General features: G+C 46.7%; 3 protein-coding genes across 4 annotated transcripts in view; 2 read left to right on the top strand and 1 right to left on the bottom strand.

The window, feature by feature from the left end:
- Positions 1-5051, top strand: part of LOC137795361 (uncharacterized) — an 8143-nt gene extending 3092 nt beyond the window's left edge. Inside the window, exons 2-5 of the mRNA XM_068592774.1 lie at positions 490-801; positions 1542-2183; positions 3209-3366; positions 3501-5051. Of these exons, the coding sequence (XP_068448875.1) occupies positions 490-801; positions 1542-2183; positions 3209-3366; positions 3501-3545 (1157 nt within the window). The 3' untranslated portion in view covers positions 3546-5051. The remainder of the gene's footprint in view (positions 1-489; positions 802-1541; positions 2184-3208; positions 3367-3500) is intronic.
- A 548-nt stretch (positions 5052-5599) lies between these two features.
- Positions 5600-16147, bottom strand: LOC137795535 (general vesicular transport factor p115). 2 transcript variants are annotated; one of them, XR_011078399.1, is made up of 13 exons: positions 16108-16147; positions 14843-14920; positions 14476-14518; positions 14163-14326; positions 13962-14043; positions 12246-12408; positions 12003-12076; positions 11807-11883; positions 11587-11687; positions 11389-11477; positions 10691-10825; positions 7384-9046; positions 5600-6005 (listed from the first exon to the last, which is right to left on the bottom strand). XR_011078399.1 is itself a non-coding variant. In XM_068593067.1 (12 exons), exons 2-12 carry the CDS (start codon positions 14906-14908, stop codon positions 8868-8870), a joined length of 1173 nt encoding a protein of 390 aa, XP_068449168.1. In that variant the 5' UTR covers positions 14909-14920; positions 16108-16147; the 3' UTR covers positions 5600-8867. The 2 variants fall into 2 exon arrangements, 1 of the variants encoding a protein (XP_068449168.1); XM_068593067.1 differs by having other exon boundaries at positions 5600-9046.
- Positions 16148-16424: 277 nt separating this feature from the next.
- On the top strand, positions 16425-18493 carry mmachc (metabolism of cobalamin associated C). The gene is made up of 5 exons (XM_068593068.1): positions 16425-16514; positions 16972-17169; positions 17292-17444; positions 17563-17739; positions 17861-18493. Exons 1-5 carry the CDS (start codon positions 16425-16427, stop codon positions 18041-18043), a joined length of 801 nt encoding a protein of 266 aa, XP_068449169.1. The 3' UTR covers positions 18044-18493.
- The last annotated feature ends 2319 nt before the right edge of the window (positions 18494-20812 follow it).

The raw sequence follows: 20812 nt of genomic DNA, 5'->3' as shown, positions 1-20812 counted from the left end.
ATTCATCAGAAGAAATGTCTTTCACACCCGCAGTCCCACTTCAGCTGGTTTCTCCCCTTAAATCGAGTGACGAACACAGACTCTGCCGCCTGCTGGCGGGGAGAGGTACTTCCCTTCTTGCAGGCGCACAACGTACGAGCTAGTTGACCGTCGGCGCTCGTCTTCGCGATGTGTTGGAGTGCAACTTTTGTTTTGGCCCCAGACACAAATGGCGTGAGGTTGACGCGACATTTTGCCTTCATCTGCGTCAAGTGTTTGATGGTTTTCCTTGTCAGATTTCCCTGGATAAACAATATATGTGGATACGTTTTTCAGTTTTAGTAATTGCCGTTGTGGCCCTTTGCTGACTGATATGTGTCTGTGTGTGTGTCTGTGTGTGTGTGTGTGTTGGCGCATGTTTGTTTTGGCATAACGAGCCAATAAGCTGTTAATGACTCAGGACATGAGACCAGAGGCCGATGATTATCTAAATGTGACTTTCTTCATCAGATGACGACCAAGCTGCCGCCGCCTCTGCTTCCGAAAGAGAGGCCCCCGAAGACCCCGTGGCCCCCGAGATCCCCGAAGACTCTGTGGCCCCCGAGGCCCCAGAAGGCCCTGTGGCCCCCGAAGGCCCTGAGGCCCCTGAGGCCGGGTCCAGCCCGGAGCCCATCGCTCACGACGCCGCCACAGCGTCACCGAGCGTCGCCGACGCAAATACGCAAACCAGCAGCGCCGTCGGTTCGAGCGGCAACGGGACGTCAGAAGGAGAAACCAACCACGAGGCCCCCGAGGGCCCCGGGGCCCCCGAGTTAAAGACAGGTAACCGTGCAACAGTTCCTAAATGCGGCAGGAAAGCACGAGGTGATCCGTCACTGCACTCGGACGCGAGCGCGCCGAGTGGCTCAAAGTTGAGCAGCTATATTTAAGTCCTTATCTCTGTTTTCCGCGACCAGAAGCGAGCCACAGACACGGTGACCCAGTTTGACAAATAAAAAAACTTAAGAACATCTCAGATGCAACTTACAAAGAGGAGCGCTAAGAGATGAGAGAGGAGAGCCGGCTGTGGTGTGGAGGAGAGAAGTGATTAAATGCTGTGTGACTTCTCACGAGGGGGTGAGAAAGGTAGAAGTGTCACACACACACTCACACACACACACACACACACTCACACACACACACACACACAACCCCACTCACAAACACACTCGGGTGCTGGTTCACACGTTACACTCCTAAACATATTCACAGGCGAGACACTTCAGTGTATCTCGTGCTGGCGAGACACCGAACTCTGAAGGTTTTTAACTTTTATTTTTCCGCCATCGAGTCGGATCGACGTTCGGTTCCACTCTTTGTGACTTTGATTTCTCGGGAACGCCGCGAGCTAACTTCTTCAAATTTGACGCAGACGTCCACTCGGAGTCAAGGGTGCACGGATTTGAATCGGGTGCTCAAAGGTCAAAGGTCAAGGTCACAGTGGACATAATTCAAGAAGTCGTTTTGGCGATTTTTAACGATTTTAATCAAATGTCTTTGCTGCTTTCTTTCTCTCTGTACAGATCCCAACGTTCAGGAAAACCAGACGACATCACAGCCTTTAACTCCACCTCCCTCGCCCCCTCACACCTCCACCGGCACCACCACTAACACCATCACCACCACCAACCACAGCACCACCACCACTATCCCCACAGACACCACCACCACCACTAACACCAGCAACATCACCTCCAATAACACCACCACTAACACCAGCAACATCACCTCCACCACCGGCCCCGCCCACGCAGCTAACACCACCACCGCGGGCACACCGACCACCACGCCACCGCCACCAACGTCAAAAACAACCCATCAGGCGCCGCTTCCTGACCTCGTGACACCGTCGGACGAGCCCGCTCTCAACACAACGTTTCCACCGCCGGCGGCCACGAGACCCGAGACGGCGAAACCCGACACCACCGCCACGGGCGTCCACGTCGCCACCTGGACGCCCGCCGCCGGCGTCTCCTCTCGGGGGACGACCGGGTCCGGGTCCGAGTCGCCGACGCAGAACGCCGCGCGGGCCGACGAACACCCGGGGACGTCCAGCGAGGCCCAGCCGAGGCGCACCGTCGGCCCGCCGAGCAGCAGCCCCGCCTCCTCCGCCCGGGCCAAGGCCCACGCCGACAACCCCTCCCAGCTGAACGTCGGGGACGACCGTAAGTGCCTCGACGCGTCCGTGTGCGTGAATCCATGGAGGGAGCCAGAGGTAGATTGGCTGAGCAACAAAGGCGACGCTGTTGTCTTTGTTTTCCAGCACAAGCCTCTACACATGCACCCACAAACCCCCACCCGCAGGCGTCTGCATCTTCTACAAGCACCGTCACCACCGAGCACTCCACAATTATGGCTCTGTTAGGGGGAAAGAGACAGAAGCAGTCATGGGACTCGAGGCCTCGGGCATGCTCTGTTTTCTCTCTCTTTTTCAGACCCCCCCCTGCCTCCTTCTCTCCGTCTGTCCGCTGACGGTCGACACTCCACCTTGAGAGGACTTTTCACCACGATGTCGTCACAAAGGGAGGAAAGCCCTTCTCGTTTCTCAACCCGAGCCCACTTGGACGCGCTTCAAATGCAGAGTTTTCTCCGCTTCCCTCACCCCGCGTGGTTGCATTAGGCCACGCTTGGCACCTCGCCTCTTTCCATTAGCCGGAGGAGCTGCGTGGTTGTTGTTACTTTTCAACCAGAGGATATGTATTAAAACCCCCCCTCACCGAAAAAACAGCTAAGTTTACAAAAATACTCTTCCATGGAAACATCCATATCCAGGAATACGCTGGCCAAAAGACGCTGACACACACAGAAATACACACACACACACACAGAGAGACATCAACATAGAAAAGGTCAAGATGTGAGATTAAACAGCGCCTCTGCACGGTGTGCACATACAGTGTAAACTCCATTATACGGCTTCAAATTAATCATTTTGCCCCCGAAATAAATGAACTCCAGCACACAGGAAAGCTTAACGTCACCATCCTGTGTTTGACAAGTGTGTCCCGAGCCACGCACGCGATGAACGCTCAACACTTCCCGTCTATATTTAGTTTTCACTCGCAGCTTTTAAACAAGCGCTAAATAAATCGAATTTTCTTGAAGCGCCCTGTCGAGTCTAATCCGTCTTCCTTCGGGGAGGAACTCCGCTCCAGCTCAAGTTTTTTCCCGTCTGTGCTTGTTGTTGCAGCGACGATGGTGCACGACTCCCCGACATTAGACCCCCTCCTGGCGGGCCTGGTGTCCGCCTTCATCATCACCGCGGTCGTCGTCACGCTGCTCCTCTTCCTCAAACTGCGGCGGAGAGACAACCGGCCGGAGTTCCGCCGGCTGCAGGACCTCCCCATGGTGAGCGCGCCGCGCGTCGCTTTGTCGTGAATCTGCTGCACTTCAGAGGCAAACACAAGCGGCGGCATGTCATATATATATATTCATGTGCATGATTAACCGTGTTGTCCCATTTTTTTTTGTCATTCGTGCAGGACGACATGATGGAGGACACGCCCTTGTCCATGTACAGCTACTGACGGAGGCCCGGCTGAATCAAGCTTCCTTGAATCACCGGCCTTTTTTTTTTTTCCTTCCTTCAAACCTGCGCCCCGAACAAGGAGAATCCTGGGTAGGCGCGAGCGGACTCATCGAGATCACCCGACATGGAGGAAAAAAGACAGGATCTTTGAAGCTGCATTGGACAATGAAGACATGGCCCCCGTTTGGGGGGCGTTTTGAGCAAATCGTCTATTTCTGTGCCTGTAATTACAACAAAAAGCCCCCGCTGCGCCTCTGCTGAGTTCTGCACGCTTCATATGTTTCAGCTCATGTTTTGGGGAGTTGGAGATGTATAATAATATACGTTGTTTTCCCGTAGGCAGCCTCCGTCATTAGGACGGTTCACACCTGGGCAAAGTCTCTACCCGAGGGCGAGCGGTCGAATTCAGTGTTAAGAAAAAAAGTCCAGAGAAAAGAAATGAACATAATTATAGTTAAAAAAAAAAAAAAAAAAAGAAGTTGCACTTTACTTTTTTTCAGGAGAAAGAATATGTGTTTGCGTGTGAGAGAAAACAAACAATGCATAGCAGTGAGTGTGTTTGCAGGTGTGTGAGTCTTTGAAGGTGTTGCAGGGGATATTTAACTACGTCCCAATTTTTCTTATCCATTTTTTTTTTGTTGTGTTTTCTGTTTTGAAGGTCCTGCTGGCTTTTGGCCTGATTTTGTACATATGCAGTGTGTGTGCGTGTGTGTGTATGTGTGTTTTTTTGTTTCTCTCCTGGAGTCTTGTGTCCAGGAGAGAGTGCCTTATAGGAACAGCTCTTCATTGCATTCTGTATTTATATTCAAACCAACTAACGTCCAGCTTTCCCGTTCATTCCCGGTGCTTTGTGCGACTGCCACTTTAACACACACACACACACACACACACACACACACACACACCTCTTTCTCTCTTCGGGACCAGGTAGCTGCTCCGACACGCCTGCGTTTTCAACGCTCGGCCCCGAGCGTGTTCGCCCGGTGGCCTTTTCTTTCACACAATGTTGGCAAATACTACTGACGGTCGCATCGCTCAGAGCCCGGTCCTCGGCCTCTCGATGATCAGGATATAAGGAGCGACCACACACACACACACACACACACACACACACACACACACACTCCCCCTCCGTCGTTATAAACCCATTGGAGCTAATGCTTGTGTTCACTATTTAATCCTTGTGCCATGACGGACGACAGACGGCTGAGGAGTTAGAAGGGGAAAGAGAATCCACATAAAACGTGGTCGTGAGGGCGTTTTGGCCACAGAGGATCCTAAAAACAGCCTCAGAGCTCTTTTCCTAGATGACACGAGTCTCTACTGGAGCGATGAGCAGGGAGAGATGTTTCCTCACCCGTCTGTACGTCCACTTCTAAATGATACACTTTGAGATTTCTGCGATTAAGTGTTCAAGAAAAGGAAAGAAAAGGTTTGTAAGTATCCTGAATGCATAACGAGGCTTTTCAGCCAGATGTGGATTATGTTGGTGTTTCATGATTAAAGGTGTTTTGAAATCATCTGGAGATTCAGGTCTTTTTTTTTAATATTGGCAACAAATGTGACAATACATACATGACAGTATGAACCGCACAAAGACACAGGAACAAAAAAAAACAACACAATTAAAAGGGATAAAATGAAATTAATAGGATTTCTTCAGCGACTCCAATACTTAGCTTGACAGTAACGACACATTTAGAATCTGTTGTGCTACTTTGTAGCAATTATTTGTGCAAAAGAAATTGACTTTGCAACATATTTCTTTTGGAAACACATCATTATATTTATTATCCCGAGGAAATCTTCATCCAGAACCCCCAACACAACGTTTAAAAGGTGTGAACTTAAGAGAAATAGAGGAAAATTTGAATATTGGACTAGAAACGTGCAACATAATCAGTAGAAAACAGAAAAGCAGAAGCTTCCTCCTGACAGAATCTACGTGCCGACCGTTCAATGTGTCGTTACAGACGGCGTGAGACTCAACAGATCCCTTGTGAATAACAGCGTTTGTTGCAAACAAACTAAAGAAAAAGTCGAGCTCGTCTCTTTTTAACTTTTACACAGACGTTTTATTGCCGGAGACAAAACATTTTCTCTTTCAGCGAATGAATCCTGCGCTCGCCGCTTTACTGCAGCGACGACGCGCTCGGCAGAGCACAATTAAAACCCGGCAGTGGAAGGGTTTCATTCACATTTTGTGGCCACAATAACAAATGAATGAGCCTTTTCTCCATCAAAATGTCTCCCCGACCGCATCCACAGAACAGAGACAAGGCCGGCGTTTGTTTAAACGCTGCAACGGACCGCTCGGTGCCGCTCGCTCGCCTCTCTTCTGTTGCTCACTATTGAGCAGAGAGACTTTTTGGTCCCATTAGATGAACTGTATGGTGTCTTTCTCTCCAGCAGCCGGGCCGGACCGGCAGCTCCACCGTGGCTCTGCACCGTGGGGGGTCTGGGGGGGATATTTAGAGAAATAACCTATTTTTAGGCCTCGAAAAGTGCATACCCAAACTAAAGAGGAGGTGGAGGAGATGCATCTCTGCAACCTATAAAGCTGTTTGAATAATGTTGGTGTTAAAATAAAAGAAATACACATGTGAGATTGTGTTCAGATGTGTAAATATCAGTCTATATGTTACTGATTAAGAGTAAATGAAGATGACACAGAAAAAAATGAAAAGGTTTCAGGTCCGCCGAGAAAAAAAACACTTTCAAGATGATTATTTGTTTGAAATGATGCAGCTGTAAAGTGCAACTCTAACCCAAACCATAGCTCAACATGTGAACGTTCAACATGTGAACTTTCTCTCTGCAAAGCTTGACTTTGATAAAGTGAAGCAGAACAAACTCACAGAGGGTTTAGAACAGAGAACATTCAGGCGAGGACTCCAAAATTTGCATTGGGGCCCATTTGCTCACATCTGTGACATTTGATTTTTGTCATGTAGCAAACCATACATGTCACTTGTACATTACTTATAGTGTTCAATACATCCAAATACAGCAGTTTGGGCTTTTTTTCATGAAAAAAGCTATGATTTACAGTTTTAATACAACAATCGCTCAGACATGAGCGCATAAAGGCGACTCTTAACTGAGCTGATGTGTGTATGTTTATATTTGTATATAAAGTCATGGCAGTGGAGGCCATTGGGGAGCGCGTGAGGTCAGGAGCAGAAGCCCGTTAGGCGTCCATCACTGCGCCGCTCTGAAGAGCAGAGCGAGCGTAACGACCACCTGACCTCCAGGACTGAGACGGCGTTACACAACCACGTGAGAGAGCAGATTGAGCAATTTTCACCAGGTTGAATCAGGGTTGTTTTTTTTTTTTCTATGACAAAGAAAAGGAAAACTTCACCCACTAAATGAGCGTTTGTACGTCAGCGAGTCACCACGTGTTAAAAAAAACAAGAAAGAGCAAAGTCTGGATGAATTTAAGTGAGTTTAACGACGGCAAAAGACGACAAACCAGCGAGGGAAACTGATTACAACTCACATCTCATGTTCATGGACTACTTTATCGCCTTTTCACGAGCTCTGGGAAGAAAAGTATCAAACGCACGACAAAGAAACCATTGAATTGAATTTTATATGATATAATTTGGCTGCAAAATCTTTCCTTAAACGTAGATTTCTTCAGAGCTCCCGTTTCCAACGCATTTAAAATCACATTTTCCGAATTTGTGACAATCCTCGGACGCTTTTATCACCTTTTTTGTGACAGTCGTGTCTAAAAAAAAAGCTGTGTGTGTGTGTGCATTAATTCAGAGGTGAGACTTGGATTTCCGCTGCAGGTTTGTGGATGTTAAACTCCATTTCCTTCAACTCACCGAGACTTTCCTCGAGGTCACACGAGGGCGAGCTGATGGACCAAAGGTCACCTTGTGGGTGGACTATTCCTTTAAAAAAGGGCAACATCAGCTCACTGCGGTGTCGTTGTGGACAGAGATGAAAGTCCTGCAGACCTAAACCGTTAAAAAAAAACAATTTGGAATCATGAAAGTGAATTATTTTTAAAACTTTGTGGTTGAGCGGAAAAGAGCGATCGCAGCGTCGCCGTCCACTTCAAACGGGGCCGGACCCCGTAATTTATTTCCAGTGACTCGAAACGAGAGGAGCGGAGGGCCGGGCGAAATTTGGAAGAAGAGAAGAAGAAAAAAACGTCACATCCACTTTTTTTTTTATTTTAAATTTCGCGGCCGAAGGTTCAATCAGTCGAGCCAAGAGAGAGAGAAAGAGAGAGAACAAATAAAAAGTGCCGCACAAAGCTACACGGCCATGAAACCAGGTTGTGATGGAGGAGCTTTTGCTTAAACAGCTGCCTCTCTCCTCAGTCTGCAGGCAACCGGTCTGTGCATGTGCAGACAGATACCGCCGATTATGAAATGAAAGAAAGAAAGGAGAAGGATTTGCGACCGCTCAGCCTGCGGCAGACAGAGCTCACACGAGGCCGAGGGGCCGACAACGCCGACCGGCGGCATGAAACACACAGCTCGACGAATAAATCACACACAGATAACGTGAAAAGAAATGAACCCGTTGGTCTCACACCTGTCGTAAGTCCGTAAACCCTTCTCATGAGTGAGCGTAGTTTATAAATAGCAGCTGAAAGTTCCCCCCTCGCTAACAAAGAAAAAGTTCCCCTCATGGCGGGAACTTCGCTCCACATGTTAGCAGCTCTGTTAGCGGGGGAGCGCGGATGTTTTTGAAGGGAGAACCAGCGGGTGAGTCATTTCCTGCCGTGGACGAGTGAGGGGGTTGCACGAGCTAATTCAGACTCAGTGGAGATGTTAGCTGAAGTGAACGAGCGTTAGCTTGACGTCACACGGCCCTTTAAGACGGGGCTCTGAAGCCGTTATCTCTGCTCTCTCCAAAGCCGCGGGGCTCCGTACGACTGCTGTTTTTTGTCAATGGAGCCCGGTGGCTTCACAGAGAGCGTGCACTTCCACCCACGGTGATACTTTTGGCTTCCTAAAAACAGACTTCTCTGCCGCCTGCGTCCCCAGCAGGCCACTGTATTAACACACCGAACCATAAAATACAACCCCGCTTCTAAATACCCAAACTGTTCCTTTAAGAAACAGTAATAACACTAAATAGGGGGACTTAATTACTTGTTTGTGCCTCGGTTGCCATGCAGAGTCGGCTGTTTCTTTCCTCTGGAGACCACAAAAGGATATATGCTTGTTTGTGTAATCCCGACTGTTTCCATTTTTAGAGTTTTGCTTTTCACGTCGGGGCTGAAACTCTTAACGGTACTCAAGACAGAGGGAATATTCTCATGTCGGTGAAGCCTTTCCCCAAGTCCCAAAGGTCAGAGGTCGTCAAGACTTAGGTCGGATCCTAAATCTGGGTTCAAATCTTCATCGAGGAGATCGTCGTCATCGTCGCACTCCTCCTCTTCTTCCTCCTCCTCCAGGTCTGATCCCGGACCAGCGAAGTCGCTCCGTCTGGACTGAACGCTCAGACGCACTCGAGGCTTCTGATGAGGAGCTGGCAGAGATGAAGAGCAGAGAAGGAGCAGTTACTTTGTGTGTGTGTGAGTGTGTGAGAGAGAGAGAGAGAGAGAGAGAGAGAGAGAGAGAGAGAGAGAGAGAGAGAGAGAGAGAGAGAGAGAGAGAGAGAGAGAGAGAGACTTCTTGTGGGATTACACTGGAAAACATTCAAATGTCTGCTCATAACGACTCTGTAACATTAACAAGTATGTGTGTCTATATGTGTGTGTGGCTGTGTGTGTCTGTGGATATGTGTGTGGGCGTGTGTGTATGTGTATGGGAACAATTGTCAAATTAGCTGGGTTTCATGGCTCCAAATCACTCTGGGAAACATTTAGAGCAGAGATTGTAATCTCTTCCGGGAACATCAACCTTCTGCTACGGTAAATCTCAAGCTCGAGCAGTGCACACACTCGCACACACATACACACACAGAGACACACACACAGACACACACACACACAGCAACAGATTTACCAAGAACTGACTGGTTTCACAGAAAGATTTAGGGAGGAGATAAGAGCTTTGGAAGAACCGACATGCACGTTTCTTTTCTCCTCTTCTTCCTCACAGAACGTCTCTTGTTCTGGATTTAAAAGAAAATTAAACAACAACATTGTGAAGACGTTGCTGCAGCAGAGGAGCTCAGCTTCCTGCTGCTCGGCTGCAGGAAGCTGAGCAGGAAGCTGAGCAGGAAGCTGAGCAGGAAGCTGAGGTTACTGATGTCGACACACCGAGGCTGTTGCAGGTGGATTTGGGTTTAATTTTTGCCTGAAAGGATCGTTTGGATTCATGAAAGTCACAGAATAAAACTAACGAACTGATTGAAGCAGCAGGAGAGTAACAACTCCTGTGTATATAAATATAAATAAATATATGTAAATAGAATATATATATATATAAATATAAATATATATATATATAAATATATATATACACACACATGTAAATAAATATATATAATTGCAAATATAAATCTATATATATATATATATATATATATATATATATATATATATATATATATATATGTACATGTAAATCTACATAAATATATTTAATAATATATATATAAATTTAAATAAATATATACATGTAAATATAAATAAAAATGCATGTAAATATAAATAAAAATGATACATATATGTAACTAGAAATAAATATATGTAAATGTGAAAATGGGTATATATATATATATATAATTGTAAATAAATATATATACCTGTAAATATAAATACATATAGATCAAAGTAATTAAATGTATTATTGTAAATGAATATATAAATACAAGTAATTATAAATAAATATAAATATAGTGACTTCCTGGTTGCTGTCATCACGTGAGCAGCCAGCAGAGACCCAGAACAGATGTGAGCGGTCTCGTTTGCCACCGTGTGAAACTATTCCTTCAACCGACGGTACGCTGAGTCAGCTCTACTGGGACCAGCCAGGCTCAGCCAGATGTGTGGGGGAGGGGCAGGAAGGGCAGGAGAGGCAGGAGGGGCAGGAGGGCCGGGAGTCGGCGTCCATCCGGTTCCCCGCGTAACATTCCCTCTCTGTGGGAATGTTACGCGACGAGGGACATGTGGGGTTTTGCGTCGTGGGAACGTTTTTACACTCTGAAGGCCTCCGTCGTCCTCACCGGGGTCTCTGTCGTCCAGCCAGGACAGATCATCAGAGCTGACCTCCGCCAGGCTCGGGGTCGGGCTGAAGCCGTCGGAGTCGGACTCCGCCTCCTCGACCCGGACTCCTCCCCCGCGGCCGCAGGCCGACGCCCCTGAAGCCGAGAGAGAGACGCGGTTGATGGCAGACAATAATATGGTTTTCTTTATTTCTTCTTTCAGGCAAAAGGAAGGAAAAGAACCAAAATACACATTTAGATGTTTGTTTCACGACTTTGTCTATTTGCGTCTGTACATTTCTCCTAAAGTCTCTAAAGTCTCTACCGTGAGATAATGTTTAATATGCATATTTAAACATGACATTTATTATTTTTATTTTTTTTTACCTATTAACTTAGTGTCTTCAACATGTCTTTAATTTTTACAAAACATACCTTATAAGGCCGTTTTCTCTAAATAAATTTTTGAACATACTATATATGTAAAATAATATGAATATATTTTATAATGAAAGTGCCTAATTTGCTGATTTAAACATAAAATGACCAAAAACTAATAGCCTCAAAGTAAGTAATCAACTGGGGAAGTTTCATAACGATATCTTTTAGTTACACTGTTGTATCCTATTCACCTTAGATAGTGTAGTAGTGCGTGTGTGTATATATATGTGCACATGTGTGTGTGTGTGTGTGTGCACAAGAGAATAAGAAAGACCTGCCTGATGTGTGCGCTGACAACAAAGGTGACGGCTGACGCTCTTTGAGAACGAGTCTCCTCACCTCCTCCTTCAGATCTGACACCGCAGTTCTGTTGTAAAGACATCATTTCAAAGTTAATTCCCAGAGAGAAAAGGCACACACACACACACACACACACACACACACACACACAAGCACACAAACACACACACGCGTACCTGATCTGGCGGACCTCTTGCTGTGTGTGAGAATACTGAGAGACGGTCTTTGCCAGATCGGTGCTGTGACACCTGTAGCTTTCTGTCAGCTCCTCCAGCGTCTGAACAAAGCACACAAAGGGAGAAGGTGAAGAACACAAACCCGCACGTGCAGAAAGATGTGTGTGTGTGTGTGTGTGTGTGTGTGTGTGTGTGTGTGTGTGTGTGTGTGTGTGTGTACCTTGCAGCTGTGTTCGTAGCGTCTCCTGGACTCCCGGGCCTCTGACTGCTGGAGGAACGAGTCCTCCCCCTGCCTCCCTGTCGAGAGCAAAGAAAGAAAGAGAGAGAGAGAGCGGTGAACAAGCCGTCGCTCGTCCGGCCGTGGGGATCGGAGGTCGTGCCGGGTGGAGGCGAGGCGAGGCGGCGGCGTGACTCACTCAGCTGCGTCTTCAGCTGCTCCACCTCTCGGCGCAGGTGCTCCAGCTCCTCTCGGTGGAGCTTTGAAGTGAAGCTGCGAAAGAGAAGAAAAGCAGAACATCTGTCCGGTGGTTGCTTTTCACCTCTCTTCTTTCTTTCTTTCTTTCACGCCTCGCTCGCAGTGAATTGAAAACATTTTCCCCTCAAACGCCGCCAGGTGACCCCCCCCCCTCCCCTCCCTCACCCCTCCCTTGCAAACGCACCTTTCCTCCACGTTGCCTGGCGACACGGCCCTGGCGACCTGTCCCCGCAGGCTGCTCAGCTCTCGTCCGACCTCCCTCCTCCACTGCTCCATCTTCACCTCCGCCCCCGGACTCGGCCCCCTCCTCCACTCTCTCTCCCGCTCCCTCAGCCGGTGAACCTCCTCTGGGGAAGAAGAGAGCGATTACCGGAGGGAAGGGATCTGTTTTTCTGCTTCTTTCGCCTCCACCCACATGTTGGGTTAATGTCTTAAAACGATGAACGAACGCTCCCTTGAGGAGTGTTTTGCGGCCCGGGTGGAAGGAAGGAGCGACGTGTGCTTTACGATCGTGGTGAGGCATCATTTACACACATTAGATATTTAAGTTACTACGCAGAAATCTAATTTTGTGTTGATTTTGGCGGCCTCTGTGGAGGGAAGCGGTAGTGACTCCTTTTAGAAATCCTCGTTTTGCTGCAGCAGGAGTCCGACAGGCGACCACGCTCCGTCCTGGTTCTGGTTCTGTTGTTCCCACCTCCCCTCCAGCCGGCCCGGCAACACATCCTGGTCCTAAATTAGGTGTCGGCTCCCAGCAGCGTTAAGAATAACGATGTAGAAACAGACGATCTTCTCCCCGATGCTCTCAATTACTGACGTATGTCACATGGAGGCATCAGAGTTATATTGAGTCAGTTTCATCACAAGATAAAAGTTCCTCATAGTAAGTTTAAGCAAATACTTTTGTTCTAACAAATCAGTTACAACACGAGCCACAATAAATAAAGGATGGAATATAATATGACGTCTTTGACAATTTACACTTTCTTTAGCTTTTTGACTGTTTTAATGTTCTCTTAACTGTTTTTAAATCTGCATTATGTTTGAAGGTTTCATGTGAAGCACCTTGAATCTACGTGTTGTTGAAAAGTGCTGTACAAATAAGCTTGCCTGAATAAAAGAGTATAAAGTGAAAGCGGCCATCATAGTGAAAACGGATTTAACAAAAAAAAGAGGAGGCATCGTTCCTGTAGCGAGCCATCATAAAATCCCCATCTGCTCCATTCAAACAGATGAATTGAACAAAACAGCCCAGGAGGCGCATAATGCCAAGTAGAGGCTGCCAGTCCTCTTGATGAAGGCCTTTTGTTGTCGTTCACTAATCAAGCCAATTAATTACATACAGTATAAATAGCACTTAAACCACAGCACAGTCGATCCAGACTGTTTCATTAAGATGCAGAGGAACACAAGTTAAAGACAAGGAGGTTACGTAGAGGACGATTAGTTAAAGATCATCAAACAGAAGGAGGACGTTTCCTTTTATTCCGTTGGGGACGAGCACCGCTTTTAATAGGGATTTGTTCAATATAACTTAAAAAAAAAGCAATATGGCCGTGAAGGAGGGATGAAGCTCTTTAGATTTAATTTGTTTGGAAGCTTTGCTGAAGTGGGTTGGGTGGGTGGGTGGGTGGGTAGGTAGGTAGGTAGGTAGGTAGGTAGGTAGGTAGGTAGGTAGGTAGGTAGGTAGATAGATAGATAGATAGATAGATAGAATATAGAATAAAGAAAGTGCAAAAATGCAAAGTATATGCAGTGTATTTAAGTATGTACACTGACTAACAAAAAACAAAAGCGGTGTCAAGGCTGTTGACATTGACTCAATTGTTGTGTGTGTGTGTGTGTGTGTGTGTGTGTGTGAGAAAGTGTGGGCGGGGGGTAACCTCATGCACTCGGTTACCTTGTAGTGTCTGGATGTGGCCTTGTTGAGACTGTCTCTCTCTTTCCACGTCGCGGAGTTTGAGGGCGAGCGACTCCATCGCCTTTAAAAACACACACATGAGGATTCTGTCAACGACGACTCGATCACGAGCTACACAACGCTGTTTGACAACTTTGCGGCGGGGGCCCGTTTGATCGCTCTGAGCAAATATTCACACACCTGGCTCTGCGTCTGGAGTTGCGACTGCACGGCGGCCAGGTCGGCCCACTGAACAGGAGGACCGAGGGGGGAGGGGGACTGTCGGAGGAGGAGGGGTGCTCGCGGGGGGAGAGCGGGAGGGCCCAGATCTGAACCAGCAACCCTCTCCCTCGTTGGATACAGATCTGAGGGAGGAAGAGGTTTGAGTTCAAACCGCTGTCACGCCCGTCGTTATCTGTGCTTCCCCATGTGGGTGGCAGTTACAGACGCACACAAATAGGTCATCGCCACTTGTTAGTCATATACAGAAACAAACACTAAAAGGTCAACCCACCTTCTCCTCCTTTGGAGAATTTCCCTGGGGAAGTAAGTCTCTCCTGTGGACACATGAAGAAGAAGAAAAAAACACTTTCAAACTAGAGGGAGTTTCCAAACTCTCACTATCACTACTCGTATTTAATCCAGATAAATAAAATACCCCGTTAAAAAGAAAAGAAAATGTATAAGTGGTGCTTTACTGCCATCTACAGGCAGCTCCGATGATGACAGTTTACAACCGACCACGCAAAGTGAAGGCTCCTTTAAGGCCTTAAAGGAGCCTTAAGACACACACACACAGACACACACTCTGTAAAATAAGTAATTTCTGTTATTTCCAGCCAGACTAATAAATAAGGGGAAGGCACTTTAAATCTACTCACCCTCATCTTTGCCACGCTGCCGTCTGCTACCGACAGGATGGAGCTCAGCTGGTTGTCCCAATTCATGACGACATTGAACTAGAAAGAAATTACTCTCTTTAATTCTTGATCCTTTGGGTGCAATTTTCTTTTTTTTTTTTTACAAACGCCACATAAGACAGTGTTGAGTGGCGCCACAACGTCAAAAAACCACCGTGGAAAAGCGATACGGTAACCTTAGATGTGTTTTTAAGGGGCTGGTACGAGAGATCTCTGACACTTGGTGGAGGTTTTAAGTTACAGGCGCCTGGATATTTGTTTGTTCATAGTGCAGCAGCTACTCCGGTAAATGTGGCCGAGGTGCCAGGATGTGCAGGCTTTCTGAGAATGGAGCAGGTGTAGTGGTTTTTGAGCTGGACCTGGTCCAATGTGGCCTGGAAGTGGACATGGAGGGGAAAAAGCAGTAATAATATGGTCTATTGATATGGACCTGGTCCAATGTGGTCTAGATGTGTAAAAAGGAGAGAAATCTCCCCTTTTCACAAATACAATAAAGGTTTCATGAATAAATATGTGCGTTTGAAAGAGTGATTGGTTTCTCTGGGATAATCTAGTCCAGATTGGACAAATCTTTTGGGGTAATTTCTGGACCTGGTTCAACGTGATCTACATGTGGAAACAGTGAAATATCCCTTATTGCTTATTTGTATGCATTTTGTTAACACACAGTCTCTGGTTGCTGTGACAAACAAAACATTAAGAGACACGTCTAGGTATTTTATATTCTTTTAAAAAATATATATCTGGAGTCTAATGAGGTCGCGATGTCAAATCTAAATAAATAAATAAATAAGGGCAGGTATGAACGAAGCCAACTGTGGCGTCATATCCGAGGACCAGTAGGGACCAGTAGAGGACCCAGGAGTGACCAGTATCTCCTCAGCTTCCAGGACCAGATTCAAACTGGAAGCAATGCTCATGCTCAAGGACTTTTCGGCAGAGGAGAAGCATTATGGCAAAACATACGCTAAACGCATCGAGCTAACGTAAAGGAGGAGTAGCAAACGTTAGACGGGTGTTGTTGTCGTAAACTAACGGTGACTTTTCTAGACAGCGTTCGTGATGTACCATTGCTGTCTCCGTTAGCAAAGTAATTGTTTTCTTCGACACGTAATGTAACCTTCTGTTAAATACGTAACACACAACCTGTCGCTGAAACACTAATACATATATTTTTACGACAACGATACACACGTTTATGTTAGCTGGCTAATCAAGCTACTCACAGAAAATCTTGCGACTCCACTTTTAAATCCTGTAGCCCATAACAGCGGCGACGTGATTGCGTATGACGTAGCCGCAGAGGGCATTATGGGTAATGTAGTAGAGAGTGAATACCGTCTTTCCTCTTCACATAATAAATTAAGTGCTTCAGGAGAATTTTTTCAAAACACATTTTTGTTGGATATTTTATTTTAGTCCTCCGTTTAGTCAGAATAAATTATTACAATTAAAAAAAAGGCAGTCTAGATTTATGTCTGACGTTAACGAGCCAAAGAAAACCATATCCCACAATGCAAAGCTTTGTGTTGACGCGCTAAAGATGGCGGCTTCCACTGCCGATGTGGAAGGTATTACAGGACTGTTAAAAGACCATTTATCAAAAGTGGGATTTGAAATATATCCTCTGAAGGTATCGTGGCACTAATTTATTACCAAATGTGTAGCCTTGACAACAAGAAGGGCTTAAACGTGTAAAAATATAATTTCATAACACATCCACCGAGCTTTACTGTACATTATTAGCCAACAGACACAGAGTATACACACTCAGTGGCCACTTTATTATTAAAGCAATTCAACCTTAATGAAGTGTGTAATGATCAGTTTTCGTTGGCATCGCGGTGTACATTTACTTGCTTTATTCCTGAGGTTATAGTTGGAGGGGCTCATAATATTAGAAACACCTCTCAATATACCACTAAATATAACCTCATTAATAAATACATCATTGAAAGTCATTCTAAAAGTTCACTTTATGACAGATACATTGGGTTGGATTGAACTAGGTAGTTCATGTGTACCTAATAAAGTGCTCTATACTGTTAGCAGCTGCTCGTGTGCCTGTCTTAACGCTCTCTGTCCTACAGGTGGGTTGGTACAACGCCGTGCTGCCTCCCGCCCTGCGCCTGCCTCACAGCGATGACAGCCTGGCCGTGGTGCTGCTCAGCACCCCCGCCATGTTCGAACTGGCCTTCCTGCCCTTCATGGAGGAGAGGGGCTGCCAGGGGTTGTCCGACCCCATCGACCAGTGTGTCAAACACTGCGTCTCCTCTGCCGTCTCCCAGGTGAGTCGTGTAGTTTTGGGCTATTTCCAAACATAATGCACATTACAAAATAAATAGCCATAGGATTGCAACTATTCACATGATCAGGTTAAACATGCCCTTTCCTCTAACCGCTCCTGCAGTGTTTCCCCGGTCAGGAGGTGGACGTGAGGTACGACTACGAGCTGCTGCCCAGCAGGAAGCCAAAGTTCTTGGCGCAGACTGCGGCTCACGTGTCCGGAGCGGCTTTCTACTACCAACAGTCTGACGTCCCAGACCAACCCTGGGCCGAGAAAGTAACGCAGTTGGTTACTTAGTCGTCATCGCTACTTGTGATGTATACGTGTTTCTGTTGTGCAGTGTGTTTTTAACCCTTCGTCTCCTCACCCCCCCCCCCCCCCCCCCCGCCTGCAGAAGATGTTTGGCGTGTGTGTGCACCCGAGGTTCGGGGGCTGGTTTGCCATCAGAGCCCTGTTGGTGTTCGGGGGTGTGACGCTGGGCTCGGAGATGCAGCGGCCTGTTCCTCCGGACTGCGTGCCGTCCAGAGAGGGAAGGATCCAGCTGCTAGAGGCTTTCAACCTCCACTGGCAGGTACAGAACCGACACACACACATTAAAACCCAACATGCTGGTTTAGATTAACTCAAACCAAGAAAGTGGCAGAAATATTTAAAAGAATCAAAAGTAATCAAAGGGACATTTTGTGTGTCAGGACTGGAGCTACAGAGACGCCGTGCAGCCGGTCCAGATCTACTCTGAGAGACAGAAGGACTACTTTTCCACTCCTCCCGCTCAGCGGTTCGCTCTGCTCCAGTCGTGGGGCTTCCTGCCGAGAGGAAGCGGTGCACCTGAGGGGACGCCAGACGATCAGAGCGGGGCGACCGGACACGGCTGACGGCGGCCGCGGGGAAGAAGTATCGCACATCCGACTCCTTTCCACTGCTGAGGAGAGGAAGCTTCTTTCAGGGATGAGGGCAACTTTGCGGGTGAACATGTACTGCTTTTTCCTTTTATGGAAACCAGGACAGACTCACATGTACGTACGCTTTAAACGAGCACCTTGTGAGTGAGTTAAGGCCAATTATATGGTATCCTTGTTGCTTGTGTAACACTGTATTTGACATAATAGCAATACAACAAGATTTATAGAAAAAAAAACACCCAGATTGCCTTTATTTGTGTTTTAATGTACTGGTACATGATCACAAATATAAATGCAATATAATGTATCCATGGATTTTATTTTCAGCTGGAAAAAACGATGTTTTTCATGCACTGATCAATTTTGAGATTTTGTGCGCTTTTTTAGTTCTAAAACATGTTTTCTTTTCAGAAATAAAACACACAAAATACACATGTAGTTGTTTATTTTACTACTTTGTATATTTACCTAATTTTCATACAAGATTTGAGAAAACTTGTCATACAAAAAAGGATTGTTTTAATGTAAGTAATCAACTTGGGAAGGTTCATTGTGATCTCTATTAAATATTTATATGTATATACTTTTTTACAGAGGGTTTTTTTTTCATACATCATGCACATTGTATTTTCTCCTTTCAGCCTTTATCACCCCATTTCTCTTCTTCTTCTTCTTCTTCTTCTTCTTCTTCTTCTTCTTCTTCTTCTTCTTCTTCTTCTTCTTCTTCTTCTTCTTTTCCTCCTCCTCGGCTCTGCAGCAGATGCGTCGTGCAGCAGCTGCAGTCTGCCGCTCTGCCACTGGATGTCGCTGTTCTCCAGATCACAGCCATGAGGTTTTGCAGCGCTGCTCTCTCTGAAGCATCTGCAGATGTTCAGCGCTCAGTAAAGTGGACCCCCGACTGCAGATAGCCTGCCGTCGTATCACAAAGTACATCCAGCAGCAGCAGCCGCCCTCTGCAACTGTTTAAGTTGCTCTTACATGACGGTTCTTCTGTGTTTTACTTCCATTTAAGCAGCTTTTCACTCTCACTCCTCCCGCACTCACCGGTGACTCTTTGCGTTTCACATTTGGGACTTTTTGTCCCACTGAGCTGCCTCTTTATTGAAACACTCCATCTCTCCCTCCATCTCTCTCTCTCCTCCCTCTCTCTTACTGCATCCCTCTCCTCACCCCCGTCTCTCCCTCCCCGTGCTACTCTGTCTATCTGTGTACTGAATCAGCATTTTAGAGCAGTATGCCGCAGGCCTGCAGAGAGGCAGACCATGGAGTTAATTATGCTCCCTCAGATACTCAATCTCTCCCCTATCCCCCTCCTCTGTTGCTCCACCTCTCTTTCTCCCTCTCTCTTTCAATGTGCATGCCTTGAAGTCAGTTAACTCTGCAGATAACTGCCACAAGTCACATCCAAAATATCGGCCATTATTAGTTCTGGATTTCCATCTAAGTTGTGACGCATTTCGTGGAGTCCGAGAAGCAAAAAAATTGCATAATGTAAGGAGGACTGTGTTGTGTTCTCCTGGTTTACCGCATGAAACGCATTTTGGCACAAAACTAGAGAACAAAAAGGAGACGGGGAACAGAAAACTTTTGGGTTTTGTTGCTTTCCTCGCTGCTTTGATGCCTGTGAGAACGTGGAGGGGTGATTTCTCCCGTCAGAGTGAGAAGATCAACACCTCTCACGGGTCTGCGGGGTTTCCGGGTCTCTGCTGCTCGTGAAGGCTGTTTGTCCTCTGACGCCTCGACAGCTGTAACCTGGGATACACTGATACCTGGAGGTGGAACATTTAGGCTGCATGTCGGGGACAGAAGCGATGAAGGAGGAGGAGGAGGAGGAAGGGGGGCTGGCCTGACCCCTCCTCCTCCTCCTCGGTTTAGCATCCTCAACACAGTGCAACACGAGTTCTGGCAGGCAGAGCTGCACCTCCTCGTTCTTGTTTTTTTGTTTTTTTTTGCAGGACTGCAGAGGCAGTTTTGCACTTTGACTGCTGTGGCACACGGAGAGTAACACAAAGCTACAAACCAGACAACTGGATCACTGCGTGTCCTCAAGAGAAGACTCCAGTTACTAGTCCGCTTTACACGCCGTTGCTGGTGGACTCAGTCCCATCAGGGAGCAGGACTCTAGTGGACTAGTTAAGTCTCATTAGGGAGCAGGACTCTAGTGGACTAGTTAAGTCTCATTAGGGAACAGGACTCTAGTGGACTAGTTAAGTCTCATTAGGGAACAGGACGCTAGTGGACTAGTTAAGTCTCATCAGGGAGCAGGACTCTAGTGGACTAGTTAAGTCTCATCAGGGAGCAGGACTCTAGTGGACTAGTTAAGTCTCATCAGGTAGCAGGACTCTAGTGGACTATTTAAGTCTCATTAGGGAACAGGACACTAGTGGACTAGTTAAGTCTCATTAGGTAGCAGGACGCTAGTGGACTAGTTAAGTCTCATTAGGGAACAGGACGCTAGTGGACTAGTTAAGTCTCATTAGGGAACAGGACGCTAGTGGACTAGTTAAGTCTCATTAGGTAGCAGGACGCTGGTGGACTAGTTAAGTCTCATTAGGTAGCAGGACGCTGGTGGACTAGTTAAGTCTCATTAGGTAGCAGGACGCTAGTGGACTAGTTAAGTCTCATTAGGGAGCAGGATGCTAGTGGACTAGTTAAGTCTCATTAGGTAGCAGGACGCTAGTGGACTAGTTAAGTCTCATTAGGTAGTAGGACGCTAGTGGACTAGTTAAGTCTCATTAGGGA

The sequence above is a fragment of the Clinocottus analis genome, unplaced genomic scaffold, assembly GCF_023055335.1.
Source record: "Clinocottus analis isolate CAN_PGR_092001 unplaced genomic scaffold, fCliAna1.0.p SCAF_28, whole genome shotgun sequence".
NCBI lineage: Eukaryota > Metazoa > Chordata > Actinopteri > Perciformes > Cottidae > Clinocottus > Clinocottus analis.
The sequence above is the reverse complement of the archived record's forward strand: the minus strand, read 5'-3'. Positions and strand labels throughout refer to the sequence as shown.

What these genes read in the sequence shown, in the direction of transcription:
- LOC137795535 (XM_068593067.1), bottom strand. Translation starts at nt 14,908, where the DNA reads ATGAATTGGGACAACCAGCTGAGCTCCATCCTGTCGGTAGCAGACGGC. An exon ending in GCAGCGTGGCAAAGATGAGG is followed by an intron (nt 14,519 to 14,842) that starts GTGAGTAGATTT and finishes ATGTGTCCACAG; the next exon opens with GAGAGACTTACTTCCCCAGG. An exon ending in CAAGAGGTCCGCCAGATCAG is followed by an intron (nt 11,478 to 11,586) that starts GTACGCGTGTGT and finishes TCTTTACAACAG; the next exon opens with AACTGCGGTGTCAGATCTGA.
- mmachc (XM_068593068.1), top strand. Translation starts at nt 16,425, where the DNA reads ATGGCGGCTTCCACTGCCGATGTGGAAGGTATTACAGGACTGTTAAAA. An exon ending in ACCAACCCTGGGCCGAGAAA is followed by an intron (nt 17,445 to 17,562) that starts GTAACGCAGTTG and finishes CCCCGCCTGCAG; the next exon opens with AAGATGTTTGGCGTGTGTGT. An exon ending in CTTTCAACCTCCACTGGCAG is followed by an intron (nt 17,740 to 17,860) that starts GTACAGAACCGA and finishes TTTGTGTGTCAG; the next exon opens with GACTGGAGCTACAGAGACGC.